Below are 13,862 nucleotides of genomic sequence, written 5' to 3' on the forward strand. Positions count from 1 at the left end.
GACCGAAACCGTTGCCGTTACACAGACGCATAGTAGGTATGCATGAAATCAAGCTCTTAGGCAATGGACTGTGTGTTCCTTTTATGGTCACTTTTGTTCGGGGTCAGAATGCGATCAATCCAAACCGCCTTCGAAGTGTTACCTTATAGCCATCCCCGAATGAGCAAACAGTTTGCTCAGGCTCATTTTCTAAGGTTTAGCGATTAGATGCTGCAAGTAGTAGCGTATCTGGACCCTGGATTTATCCCCTCCACCTTACTAGTACTGGGAGAGTGCCGCTTTAGGATAAGGATAACATCTTTGAAAGTATAGGTGTATGAGGAGTTGAATAAGACGCTCATAGGCCTAACTTGCCGCTGGTCCTTGTAATCGTTACCCAATGGGATACACTGCAGAGCATACACCAACAATTTGCCCGTTTCGATCATATAGTACAAATGAACTTGCTGTTACCATGCCCGTATATACATTCAGGGAAACTTCCACATTCTTCGAACATCCGGCACTGGCAAGTCTCGAGATGAGATTCATAGTCCGAGTCATTGGCTGTAAAATAATGTGGAGACTTTGGCCGTTGTGACGCTCACGCAGTTGCTGTTCGAGCTGTTCCCCCGTTCAGCAGGATGCATATGTGGATCCACAAGCTCATCTGCAGTCTAGGTTGTTTTGACGATCTCTGGCCACATTTGGGGTTGTACAGTAAATGAAATTGGCGTTGAGGATTTATGGGGAGAGCCCCGCTGTAGGAGTCCCTGGTACTGGCCCAGCTACTGATTTCTGTCAAGCTCCTCATCTCCATCCTCACGGTCCGCGGAACCGGCTTCGTGAGCTGATTGGAATTGCAAATACGCATAGTTTTATCAGATGGCGTGTACAGTGCTTTTTGATCTCATCTTGGCCAGTTTCAGCTTTTCGCACATGGGACATCGGTGTCCCCAAATTGTTATTTCCAGGTCCTCGGTGCCACCTGCTGAGAACTTGATGCATTCATCCTCATAATCCCGTACTTCATGAACAAACCATTCATTCTGCGAGGTAAACATTTGTGTTCGAGCCTTTGACAGCCCATGAACAAATAGACGTACGGTTGGAGGTCGACAAAAACGTGCCTGACCTGTGCTAGCTGGATGGGCGTCGCGGTCACAAAAAGAACCGAGAGGGCATTCGAAGGCGTCGCCTTTGCTACCTTCTTGTGGGACGTCGTGGTAGTCAAAAGATCATTTCCTTCAAGCGCTGATGGCGCATATGATGTTTGAGGTATGCTTGCTGGAGACATGGCTGCATCCATGGTTCCATAGAAGCCCATACCTTGCTCGACAAGTGGTAGCCGCAGTTTCAGAGAGGGCACAGTCAAATCGAGTATCATCTTCAAGTCCTGCTGCCATTTGATTATGATGCCTTTCCCAATAGTGCAGATTGCCATGGGTGGAGTGTGACGGCTTCTCTCGTCGCACGGACAGCGACGTTGACAACCTAGGAAATCCGTTCTTCACATGTTCAATATCAAAATTCCGATAGACGACGATTTCAAGGACTTTCTCAACAATAACGGCATCCGATAGAGGTCATCAACAGCGTCCTTCATGTCAGCATACAAGACCTCGTCATTATCCATAGCATCGTTCTTGTGATGCCCTTCCCGTTCTTACAAGCGATAGATGATCTTGTCAAGATGCCATCTTTCTGTACAACTCCGGAATCTCACTCAGAGTTGCGTACAGAACATCTAGTATTCGGTAGACTTGCAACCTTATGTGCGAAGTATTTCACCATCGAAACCCAAGCGAAATTCTAGCGAAGATGTTTCCGAGAACGGGCATAGATCTCTGATATACTAAAGGAGATCGCCTGGAATTCAATATAAGCGGCTCTGCAGGATAATAGTGAAGGCCACTTAGATGAACGCATAAGATCGAACACAAGCGACTTAATGAAGTCTATCGGTCTTGTCCTCGTTGTTTTCTCTCTAATGGTTCAGGCTTCGAATGAAACCGCCGAGACTGCGAGCCCGATCGAAAGGCTGGTAGATATACAAGAAGATTGGAGACCGAGAAGACATTATCTCAAGATGCCATGACAGAGCTCCTGGACAGTATCGCAGAAATAGACGGCGAGCTCTCTGAATTGCTTCAGAATCCGGGTGGCCCCATATGGTGGCAGCCTCACTATGACCAAAGGTTAGTTGAAAGACGGGGCCGATCCGTCGAACTATTTCTTGAAGCATCCCAAAATCTTTCCCCAAGCCTGCAAGAGATCCCGAGAGAAACTCATGGTTACATTTGACGCAGAGATCTCCAGGCCAAAAAGGGCCTAGTCAGATCCTTGACATTAGACGCCTGAAGCTGGCGTTCAACAAGAATGAATCCTAAGCAATCACCGGCAGGACAAGAACGTAGAGTGGTATTCTGTGGGAGGCCACAAAACAGAACATGCTTCTCGAAGAGAGACGACGGAAGAAGCCGGATGGATCCGAGCCGTGTTGGACCAGGTCATTAGAGGCAGACAACAACTGAAAAGTTTGCACGCGGCAATTTGCGATCCCGGTAGCTGGCCATGCCAATGCCATTTCATACATGGCTCAAAGCCGCTGGCTTCGAGCGGAAGGCATCGACACAATGTCATATTTTGAGGAACCAGAATTCATGTCATCGACGTTGAATTGAAGGAGAATGACGACAGTCCAGCGGCGGTCATATCTAAAGGCAATAGTCGTCTATCTCCAGTTCGTCCAGTCAGGTTTGATACGGAAACACAAAGGTAACGCTCCTGTGAGCGTTCCACGACTAAATCTGCAAAACTTAGTTCCTATCAAGCCACCTACGTCAGACACATGAATATTCGACAAATGCGGGAGGGAACCTGAATTGGATACATATCGACAGGAGTGCCGAATGTCGTACGCTCAAGAATACACAAGAAACAAGGCCTAATTTGTTGAGATTGGAGAATCTGTTGGTGCTGAACGACCAGGGAACATCTCTGCTTGGGGTCCCCTTTTCCAGAAGGGCGCGACTAGCAGATGCTGCCCATTTGGCGGTGAATGTGTTGTTGGATGGAATCCAACCTTCACATCGAAAAGAATCGTCATCAGATACTGACATGTTCGGAACGACAATCCGCCACGACAGCGTTTCCTTGCCCCTTAATATCAGTCCAGATATTACCACGACTAGGTTAAGCCCATGTACACTTCCGGCGATGTTCAATCTTCGGATTCACAGCGGAACACTCTTCGTCCTTGGACTGAGCCTTGTTCAGCTTTCAACGGTAATGTCCATGGCCGATCTTGGATTCAATGTTGGGGAGACCGAAGAAGATCTTCACGCAAATCGGAAAATAGCATTAAACCTCTTGTCTGCCGTCATCATTGAAAGTGGGCTACTATATGGCGACATCGTTCGGCGATGTCTCGATCATCCGTTGGACGGAGGAAACCCGAGTTTATGTGATCTATTGTTCCTGGAGTTCGTGTCTGAGAAGATTGTACAGCCACCCTTGGACCATTTCCAGAGTTTTCGAAAAGAGAAGGAGAATTGAAAGAGAGCCTCGTAATTCGAGATCGGGACGTTCGACGCGTGAACGAGCTTGCCGGGGATAAAGGACTTCCGTTGTCATACATCAAAAAGATGTAGGAAGAGGGAAAAGGAGAGGGAAAAAATTTTAGGGAAAGGAGAGATGGCCAGGAACGGGTCGGAATAACGAGTCGCCGGAAAGAGGGGAGCTCCGGCTTGGCATCAATAAAGTTATATTCTCTTCTTCGCAAAGGATCCGAATACGTCGAGCAGGATGTTTCGAAATGGTTGTCCTTTGCAATCACATTCAATGCAATGGCGGCTCTAATGAACGACCCAGATTTCGTTGAGCCAAGATCGTGGCTTGACAAGTCAGCCCGAAATAGCCTGGCAGAAAGCCCCTAGCCAATGCCTTGCCAGCAATCCGCCCGGCTAACCGCACGCACGATCGGTTCGAAACACTTACGAGACAGCCTTGCCATGCTACCCCGGCTTCCAGATCTGAGGCTATTCTGCCCGTTGAGTACTCTCCTGTGAACAATAGCATGATATCTGCATGTTGCTCATGTCTCAATATTTGGGGGCTTATTCGAATTTGATTCTTGGGATACACAGGTATAGATGCCAGGAGAGAAAGAATATCTATGGCTTGTCCTCCTCAGGAAGGTCCCAAGTTGGGCACCCAAAGCCGCTGCCATCACAACTCTCGTGGATAATCTGTGGCAATTCGATCCTTGACACTCGTTATGGCTCCATCACGCTCATTTCTTCTCTGGACAATTTTCCCGTCGTTCTTTGGCCTATGTTGCGGCTTTGATCTCATCGAGATTCGACCTGAAGGGGACAAAAGATCGCACTTAGGGGCCCGAGATGTTTCCTCTCTCGACTTTCGAAGTGCCGCGAGTTTTTTATGGGGAACAAACGGTAAAATACATGGAATGCCCTCGTCATGGCCGATCTCGAGAGCTAACGTTAGTTTTCAAGGCACCTCCGACACAGTGTTGGCCAACTTCACCGTTTATACTCCGGGGAGCAACGAGAACGTTCTCTCAATGGAGACATTCGATGGCATGCTGATATCCCAAAACTGTACCCCAAATGGAATGACGCTGCAATTCGAGGATGATTCAACATTCGCATATGCACAACATGTCTGGGACTGGGTCAATGGGGCCGATAATCACACTTTTTTGATGATAGCGGGGAGTGGGGATTGTGGGAGCAATAAACACCGAATACCATATCTCGTGTCTGCCATTTCTTACCAGGAAGACCAAAATGTGGCCATCCTGAACGCCACCACTGGGTCCTGGCACGACATGGCCAAATCGTATCAGTTGCAAATTGGGAGCATTTCCACCCCGAACGAGACTCGACTGGGACGGCGCGACATCACGCAAGGCGCCACGCTACCACTCGCCATGGAGCTTCCCTTCACGGCCAAAGTGGAACAGGGACCTTTGGTGGGTGAACTGGAATGTGAGAATTGTCGGACAACAGGCCAGATCAATTTTGAGTTGCGCATCACTCAAAATGTTATCGGCATCCCTGATGGAGTGGAATTCCGGATGAGTCCTCAGAGTGTGTCGGCGGTGGCAAATCTCAAGTTGAAAGTCGGGAGCAATTTCCAGACAAAGAAGGAGACTTTCAAAGAAACTGTCCTGTCTTTCCCGTTGAATGGCATCACTATTCCTCCCGATATCTTGAACATCGGACCATTCTTGGATATCGATGCTGGAGTCGAGCTTACGGGTCTTGAAGGCTCCATCACCGTCAGCGCCGGAGTCACTTCAAGTCTGTCGGACTCGGCAATCCTCCGTGCCAACCTGTTGAATCCCCTCGATAATGACTTTAGCGGATGGGATCCCAACATCGACTTCACGCCTCCATCGGTCGAAGCCCAAGTGGCTGCCACCGTCCAAATGTTCTTCATGCCGGCGGTGAGATTGAAAGCAGAGGCCCTTGGACAAGGTGTCGAGGCAGGAATCGAGCTGAAATTACCTTTTGTCGATTTCAAAGTAGAAGCAACGGCTGATGCAGGAGGCGGAGTATGCGACGATCCGAACAAGACCCTTGGAGTCGAGATTGAACCATCCATTGGTGCCGAAATCAAGTTTGAAGCGGGAACGACGGACGGAGACAAGACTCCGGTCGATGTCACAATTGCAACCACTTCATTTCCTCTTGGAGGAATTTGCCTGGGCTTCAACCCTGACGACGACAGCGACAGCGGCAGTTCTCTGCCATCAAACAACAGCAGCAGCAACAGCACCGAGCCTTCTTCGGCAAAACCAAGCTCATCGGCATCCACCACCTCCTCTGCACCCGTTACAAGTTGCACTGCTGACAATGGACTGCTCGGGACATGTATTTCCACCAGCTCCTGCTCCAACCAAGGTGGCATCTCCGAGGCCGGTCATTGTCCTGGCGGAATCGACATTCAATGCTGCTACTTTTCGGATGGAAGCGGTGACAGTTGCCAAACAAACGACGGCGTCTCTGGCACATGCATGTCAACATCCGCCTGCTCAGAAGCCAATGCGCAATCGGTCTCCGGATTCTGTCCGGGCCCGGCAGATATCCAATGCTGTATACCCTAGGAGGCCCCCTCGGACACCAGCGAAGTCTGCACGGTTGAGCTAGCTGGTGTCTTGCGTGCTGTACGTGGCAGAAAGACATGTTGACGTTTTCTTGTTCCTCCCCTTCCGCCCCGGGAGATTCGCCGTAGACTCAAGCTCAGGCTTATTTGAGGCATCTGTTGTTGTTCCAAGGGGAACTGTAGTCTCTCGTTCAGCTCAGGATAAAAATCCCATGTAACGTCGAAAATCACCATAAAACCCCAAGCTTTTAACCGAATCTCTACACAATGTTGGCATTTTTGACTCCCCCTTTCACGACGGGCAATTCCCCCCTGCCCCGAGCTATTCAATTATACCCTCTGTGGTCCGAGTCTCCTCTACGTATATCCCACGTTCGTTCTCTATCTAATCCCTCTTTTTCACTTTGGGAAAACTCAACCACAGCGCCGCGACCACCGCAATCAATGCCAGTATAATCGGCTGCAGAACCTCTACACCTTTACTCGCGGCAATCGCACCGATCGCAAACGGAGACACCGTTCCGCCCGTCCCCCCCATCGCCATTGCAAACCCAATACTGCTCACATGAATGTGTTTCGGTAGTAATTTCGCCGCCATCATCACGCATCCAGGGAACATGGGGCCCAAAAAGAATCCGAGAAACGCCACGGCGACGGCGGACACGATGAATTGCGGTACGAGCCAGAAAATCAGTTGCAAGACCAGGCAGGCGGCGAGATAGATCGAGATGCAGAGGCGTTCGCCAAAGCGTTCGGTGACAAAGCCCAGTGTGGCACGGCCGAGGGCCTGGCCTGCCCAGAAGCCGGAGCCAGAGTAGCCTGAGGCTGAAGGGGAGGCGTCGCGGACTCGCAGCATGAAGGTGACGATCCAGCCGCCGAGACCGACTTCGGCACCAAACAGATATCAGTATCGCTTCTTCTTTGGTGTGGAGCCAGGGATGGGGCCGGAAGAAATAAGATACCTTCGATACCCATATATGTAAAAAAGAACGCTGCGCACAACCAAGTGATTTTCGACTTGAGAGCTTCCTTCGTCCTCCCGCCTGTCGCCTCATTCTCTCGTGGGTGTTCAATCCGATAAACCTCGCCTGTCTTACGCCAGAACGTGGCGGTGAGGCCGAGGAATTCAAGTGCTGCGGCTCCAGTCTATTAAGGCATCGTCATCATCCATTTAGAACCATCCGTGCGGACTGCTGCGAAAGGAAATCGGAATTTGAAGGGGGGGAGTCGGTGTCGGTGTCCGCTCATGCTTACCATGAAATAATAAAACGCATACCACGGCAAACTCGCCCTGACCACCATGCTCGTCGCAATCAGCGGCGCAAACAGCGCCCCAATCGAGTAACACGAATGCATCACCCCCTGGACCGCGTTGGCGTTATCCATGACTCCGACCCAAGCGCAGAAACACGCATCGGTAAGCCCGTTCCCGAAACCTGAGACCGCATTGATGACCACAAGAACCGGAAAGGGCGGATGTGCAGAGAGCACGGCATACGTGATGATGTGACAGATGGGAGCCATGACGGCGATGCCGCGCTGGCCCAATTTGCTGTGGATCGTGGCATTGGTGAAGGCCGCGGTCGAGTAGCCGGCAAACGGCGTCAAGAAGATCAGCGAGATGATGGTGTAGTTGAGCGAGTAGTACGATTCTAGCTGGAACATATATTAGAATAATCCGTTTGCCGGAGAGAGATGATATATACGTACGTAGGGAATTAGAGCCTGACGAAATCAAGAACAACCGGTCAGTCCGTCAGTCCGTCAGTTAGCCAATTTGTCTCCATGTACAGAAAGGATAGGATAGGGTAGGACATACGCCAACAGCACCATCGTTGAGACCAGCAATAATAAACGAAAAGCTCGCAAAAGCAAGCCGTCCGATATTTCCGCGAGGTTTATTCCAGCGCTGCACGACCGGTTGTGCGGTGGCGGGTGGAGGCACATCGTTTCCAACACCATTGCCTTCTTCATCAGATGATTCTCGTCGTATTGAGCTTCCGACGACTCGTCGAGATAATTCGCGAAGGGTTCGCCCGGGAGTCTTGAAGCTAAGTTCAAATACCTCAGGTTTTGAATGGTCGTGGCCGTGGGACTGGGGCTGGGACTGGGACTCTGACCGAGTTCGGGACTCGGTGCGAGTAATTGTCATGGTCTGCGCGGAGGCCATTGTGAGTCCAGAAGGAAGCCGAGGAGGGAAGAGGAAGGACGAGCTAAGAATATCAAGAAAGGATACAGAAAGTCCTTTGGGCCAGAATTGAAAGAAACCTTCGAAAGATGGCAATGAGTCATCAAAGGTTGAAATGCTGGGGAATTTAGCCTATTCAAGATTTGATATTCGTTAAAATCTGCTCGGACCAGTGACCGTTGATGAAAATCTTCATCCTAACGGTTATGGCGTACACCATGATCGATGACCGATCTCATGCATGAAATCGGACAGACAAATGGATGGAGAAGTGGGCATTTATCGCAGGACTGGGCGAAAATCTCACCGAAACTAGGCAGATACTGTTGACCAGTAGCCAGTGCCCTTGTTGGAAAGGGGTTATCATTCCTATTCAGGATATAGAGGGTCCAGCGAGCAAATCTACTCCATGTTCCCCTTCTGCTACATAATTGTCAAACTGAGTATGCCAAGAGAATATGAATTGAATGCCCTGTTTATCTGGCAACGAAAGCTTGATCAGGACACTTTGAGTTGCAAACACACTTAATGCATATCGCAGTACTGACATTTCCCTGTCAGGTTTCTTCAACACAATGGTCCGGAACAACGACTTGGGCAACGCCAGTTGGAAGGAACTTTCAATCTGATGCCCTGGTAATTGGGAGAGATGCAGCCCCACTTGGCCAGAGCACATTTGGCCGCGCGATACGGTAGCCGCCGGCCTCCAAGAAGCCCTTGCATTGTTTTACGTAGGGATCTACGATCATCGGCTGGCCATACCTTGGCCAACACCTCGTCAAATTTTGACGCTGCTCTGACGCAATTCTCTAGCTAGGTTAATGCTCATCATGGACGGATTCACAAAGCTACATGAGCTCTACGACAACCCATCGAATGTCTTATTCGAGGAGGAGAACTTCCTTGACTACCGGCCAGGCGGATTTCATCCTGTTGCTCTCGGAGATACTTTGAAAGATGGCCGGTACAAAATACACCACAAACTGGGCTACGGTGGCTTCTCAACAGTTTAGGTTGCCGTAGAGACTACAGGCATGTCGCTGACTTGCCCACCATTCACTTCGCTTGTGCTGACGGTGCGTAGGCTCGAGCAATGGGTGTCCGTCAAAATCGCTAACGCGGAGAGGACAAATCGGTCTCGAGAGCTTCAAGTTCTACGAGCATTGGCGCAATACTCAAATGTGAATCCAGGTTCTGAACATATTGTTCAACTACTCGACGATTTCCTCCATGAAGGCCCCAACGGATGTCATCAGTGTCTCGTGTTCGAACTTCTCGGCCCTACTTGTCAACATAATGGTGAATGACGCGCATCACTTTGGGGAGCGTCTCGGTACAGATATTATTATAAGAGTATCGACCCAAATGCTAGAAGCTGTTGCCTTTATGCACGAGGCTGGCTATGCACACGGAGGTATGGCCGCCTGTGGTCTGGTTACCTTGCATTCGCAGTACTCTTACGCTTGATCTAACGTTTGTAGATCTTAGCATAAAAAACCTCGCCTTCTATAACGATCGCTTATCTCGTCTATCCGAAGAAGAACTCTTTGAAGCACTTGGGACTCCGAATCCAGAAGAGTTAACTCGATTAGATGGCAAACCCCTCGGACAAGGCATCCCTACCCAGCTGGTAGAATCAGCACTGTGGACTGGTTGGCCACTTGATGACGACGAAGACGATGAAAATGTTCGCATTATTGATCTAGGAGAGGCATTTAATCAGACTGCCGTACCTAAAAACCTTGCACAGCCTGGAGGCTTGCAAGCGCCCGAATCGATTTTTACCGGCAAGATTGATTACAAACAAGACTTATGGCGTGCAGGCTTAGTGGTGAGAGTTCCGCTACTTATACTTGAGCTTGGTTAATATAAAATGTGCTGCCAGATCTATTATCTCATCTTCGGAGCTTTGCCGTACAGCTGGTGGGGAATCAACCCTTTGGTTGAAGCGATGATCGACGTTTTTGGGGAGCTACCGCCGGAGTGGGAGTCAAAGTGGGAACAGATGAGGTCCGATGCTGTAGCTAGAGGGGATCCCGGGGCTGGAAAATGGAAACAACTTCCGGACTGGCGACTGGAAAGGCAGTTTGATAAACATGTCCATGAGCCGGAATTGAAGGCTTTTCTTCCGGTGATCCAAGGGTTGACAAAGCTCTTACCGTCGAATCGCATTTCGGCATCACAGGCCCTTCAGTTGATTAGGGAAAATTCCGGCAACATCGAAGAATAGATTAATGCAATGCACAATCTATGCCTCCTGGATGAGGACACAGCTGGGTATCGCTTTGCCATATCCTCCAGACATCGAGGTATCTGACTTCCATGAACCCCGACCTGATTTGTATGCTGACGTCGCAAAGTAGTAAGCCTGTCACGACGGGGCGCTTGCCGCCCGGGTGATGCACTATCTACAGAACTACCAAGCGGCAGAACCCATAACGATGGCAACGCCAACACTTACCCAGCCACTTACCACCAGGGGACGGCAACGTTGCAACTCTATGCTCACCATCTAACAGCATCCAAAGCCCCTGGAGGACCTCCCAAGTGTCATATGACTCAGCTGAAGGCATATGCCATGACCAGCGACAAGGAGATATTTGTGAGAGGGGCGGCTGTGTACCGCAATAATCGTGACCGGGCCAAAACCAATCAAGATGATTTCATTGATCATGCCAATCGGGTGGCTCGATGCGCACTTGCTGATACTCCGTCAACCACATTCACGAACAGCGGTACGTCCCTATCAGTACTATATGCAATCCAATCCACGTTCACGGGCCTCAATTGAAGATGGAAAACCCCGGAGGCAGATCAGAGCGACGCAGAAGGTCTTGAATAGCACTTATGCCGATGGAGGTGGGTATCAGAGACGATAAAGTGGTTATGGGTGTAGTGCAGAATGGGTAATCCAAGCAATCCCGGCCCTTGTTGAAGACCACTCAGTGTATGTTTACGACGACCCAGAATCGAAGGTCGTCGCCAACTCTCGTAAATTAGCCGGTTCGGACGTTACCCGTCTCGTCAAGGACTGCCGTGCGGTTGACACCGTCCACTCTGATGGGAGAGATCGTCCCGGAGGACACGCATTCCTGTTACCAGGTTCGCTTCCATCACCCGTTTGACTTCTTTGTGCTCGGCTTCATTTCTACAGGCGATCCTAACTCGGCGTGGGTTCTTTTGGTCCTTGGTCACTGCCCGGCAGCGCCAATTGGTCTGTTCGCTTGTGTTTCGCATATCCTTTTCCACATTCGTCCTGATCGCTCCCACGGAAACCTTCTCGGCGTCCTCGCCCACCACCCTAGAAGTGTCGACTGTACAGTATAGGGTGTCGGTCATGGTTGAGGGGGTAGTCCCCATAGACGATATGGAGTGTACATTGGCGGGCGCGCTGTTCGGCGGGGTTCGTGCCACATCTGCATAGGAAGGGGCCGATGTGGGAGTATGCATCGATTTGTGACCGCAGGGAGCGCACCTCCTCTTGAAGTTCCAGGTTCTGACTTTGTAGGGCCCGCTGCTCTGCTTTGACTTCAGCTAGCTCGGTTTGGACCTTCTCGATGCCGCCGTTTTGGTCTGCGATGATACTGCTTTGTTGGAGGATAACCTCTTTCAGGTCGGTGATGAGTTGTGCAAGGCCCAGAAGGTCCGGTCCGCCGTCATCCTGCGTGGGATCATGGTGCTGGTCTGCTGACACCGAGATTGTCTCTGCACTCAACAGAGGAGCCTCGCACTTGGTTTTCTCGCCCTCTTCGAGGGGGTCTGTTGCTGCGTCTGGGGCCCTACGCCCTCGGCTTGAGGTTGGCATGGCCCAATCGGGAGCTGCCGACGCTAAGGCGCGTCACCCGCGTCGGGTCTGTTTATCTTCCCGGCGCGTTCGGTTCAGTACAGTGATTTGCAGATGGTACAGTGATGCGCCCAAATCACGCTCACTACAGGGACTTCTCCTCTCTCCAGTGTTGCTCGACACGGACTCCCTCGCTGTACAGTGATGTGCGAAAACGGTGTCTTGAGGACATGTCTCCTCCGCACCTTTTTCTCCCAGAAGCATGACTCACTATATGTTGAGGCGCGTCCCGGAGTGTTGCAGCACATGGATGTACGTCGCCACGCATCACAACACGTCTCTGTACTCATTTTCACTTCGCGGTTTTGCCAAATAGCTACTGACACCGGACACCACGGGAAGGTGTGAATTCGTCGTTCTACAGGCTCTGCTGAGCGTAACCCTGCACTTCGCGTGCTCGGGCGGAGTGTACTCGATGCACGTGATCCATAGACCCAGGTAGCGGGGAAGTCTACCCGTGGAAGCGTCCCTGGGCACGCACCAAGACCCTTCATTGAGGTACAGTGGGTATAGAGGCACGTGGTATTCTAAATATAGGTTGAGACACGTGAGCAGAGGAATCTAAGCATGTGGACGCATCTTGATTAGGGTGCCTAAATCGGCTCTAGAGCCGGAATCTGGAGCCTATTTGGTAGGGGAGACCAGAACAAGCCTCTTAGCTCTTTGCAACAAAGACGCTACCTTACGAGGGAGCCCGAATTGCGGCCCAGATAAAGGAGGGCAGTCATCTGACGAACACTCCCAACATCACACTTCGAGCGAAAGTATCTTCGAGATAATCGACATCCCGGCATGGTGAAACGCCCTGTGTGGTGACCTGAACGTCTGGCAAGAAAGAGGGAAAACCGCTTCACCCACTGGGAGACATCAATACTCGCTCTTCTATTTTGACATGATGGATGTCAAATAGTGACCCATCTGTATCGTCGAGCCAATTATTAAACCACTAACTCATGCTGCCCTCGGCCTGTGCTGCTGTATCGTGCCGTCGGGCACCCCTGTCAGCTACTTGGACGCCGATCGGCAAACAGCCGAGGACCAACCCGAGGACGACGGCATGTAAATGACAAGGTAAGGGTAGGAAGCACAGTTTGAGCATCAGCCACCGCCACGTGGCGTAATGCATCTTGTCGCTGTAATAGGCACTAGTACATTGCCACACGTGATCTCTAGAGTCGTCAACATTTCCCTACCCTGCGTGGCTGAATCAAAAGATGTTGCTGTTACTGCAGCCTCATGCTGCCCTGAAACACTATTTATCACTCTATCCTTTTGTGCAGTCATCGTCTACAGGATCTCTGTGACGGGAATGCTGTCAACTTCTGGATGCTAAATGCGACAGGCAGCCTGACAGACTGACTCGCATCTTTCCGTGGCGCTGTCCATCGTGTACGCTCCTCAGGATGCAACGACCACCTCAACAGGCAACATCAACCTTAGGCGCACTCATGCCAGCACATTGCGTCGACGCGTCCTCTTCCTCAACTCACACTAGGTCTCCATGTCGTCGCTCAGTCATTGTCCTGGTTCTCGCTCTTTCCCAATCGCATCCGATAGTGAGCACCATTGTAAAGGGGGCGATATGGAGAGCATTGATGGCTGCCCAGAGATAACAACACAACACCAAAACACCTCCGGGCGAGAAGGGCTGGTCTGAACTTGCTAAATAGGTAGGAAAGACTCAAAGAACTCGAGAAGGAATCACTAAACACTCGATCC

The 13,862-nt window shown here is 50.7% G+C and overlaps 5 protein-coding genes across 5 annotated transcripts; 2 read left to right on the forward strand and 3 right to left on the reverse strand.

The window, feature by feature from the left end:
• Positions 1–943: 943 nt before the first annotated feature.
• Positions 944–1,423, reverse strand: Z518_00835 (uncharacterized protein; the record flags this gene model as incomplete). Its single annotated transcript, XM_013421436.1, has 1 exon — positions 944–1,423. The coding sequence occupies one exon, from the start codon at positions 1,421–1,423 to the stop codon at positions 944–946; it is 480 nt and encodes a 159-aa protein (XP_013276890.1).
• A 2,835-nt stretch (positions 1,424–4,258) lies between these two features.
• On the forward strand, positions 4,259–6,112 carry Z518_00836 (uncharacterized protein; the record flags this gene model as incomplete). Its single annotated transcript, XM_013421437.1, has 2 exons — positions 4,259–4,436; positions 4,497–6,112. The coding sequence occupies 2 exons, from the start codon at positions 4,259–4,261 to the stop codon at positions 6,110–6,112; spliced, it is 1,794 nt and encodes a 597-aa protein (XP_013276891.1).
• Positions 6,113–6,496: 384 nt separating this feature from the next.
• Positions 6,497–8,281, reverse strand: Z518_00837 (uncharacterized protein; the record flags this gene model as incomplete). The annotated part of the gene is made up of 5 exons (XM_013421438.1): positions 6,497–6,996; positions 7,074–7,257; positions 7,366–7,767; positions 7,822–7,836; positions 7,931–8,281. 5 exons carry the CDS (start codon positions 8,279–8,281, stop codon positions 6,497–6,499), a joined length of 1,452 nt encoding a protein of 483 aa, XP_013276892.1.
• An 848-nt stretch (positions 8,282–9,129) lies between these two features.
• Positions 9,130–11,090, forward strand: Z518_00838 (uncharacterized protein; the record flags this gene model as incomplete). Its single annotated transcript, XM_013421439.1, has 6 exons — positions 9,130–9,263; positions 9,384–9,598; positions 9,654–9,713; positions 9,781–10,130; positions 10,185–10,441; positions 10,730–11,090. 6 exons carry the CDS (start codon positions 9,130–9,132, stop codon positions 11,088–11,090), a joined length of 1,377 nt encoding a protein of 458 aa, XP_013276893.1.
• A 233-nt stretch (positions 11,091–11,323) lies between these two features.
• Z518_00839 (uncharacterized protein) lies at positions 11,324–12,104 on the reverse strand (the record flags this gene model as incomplete). Its single annotated transcript, XM_013421440.1, has 2 exons — positions 11,324–11,613; positions 11,678–12,104. The coding sequence occupies 2 exons, from the start codon at positions 12,102–12,104 to the stop codon at positions 11,324–11,326; spliced, it is 717 nt and encodes a 238-aa protein (XP_013276894.1).
• Between the last annotated feature and the right edge of the window lie 1,758 nt (positions 12,105–13,862).

The sequence above is a fragment of the Rhinocladiella mackenziei genome (genome assembly GCF_000835555.1).
Source record: "Rhinocladiella mackenziei CBS 650.93 unplaced genomic scaffold supercont1.1, whole genome shotgun sequence".
Classification (NCBI taxonomy): Eukaryota; Fungi; Ascomycota; class Eurotiomycetes; order Chaetothyriales; family Herpotrichiellaceae; genus Rhinocladiella; species Rhinocladiella mackenziei.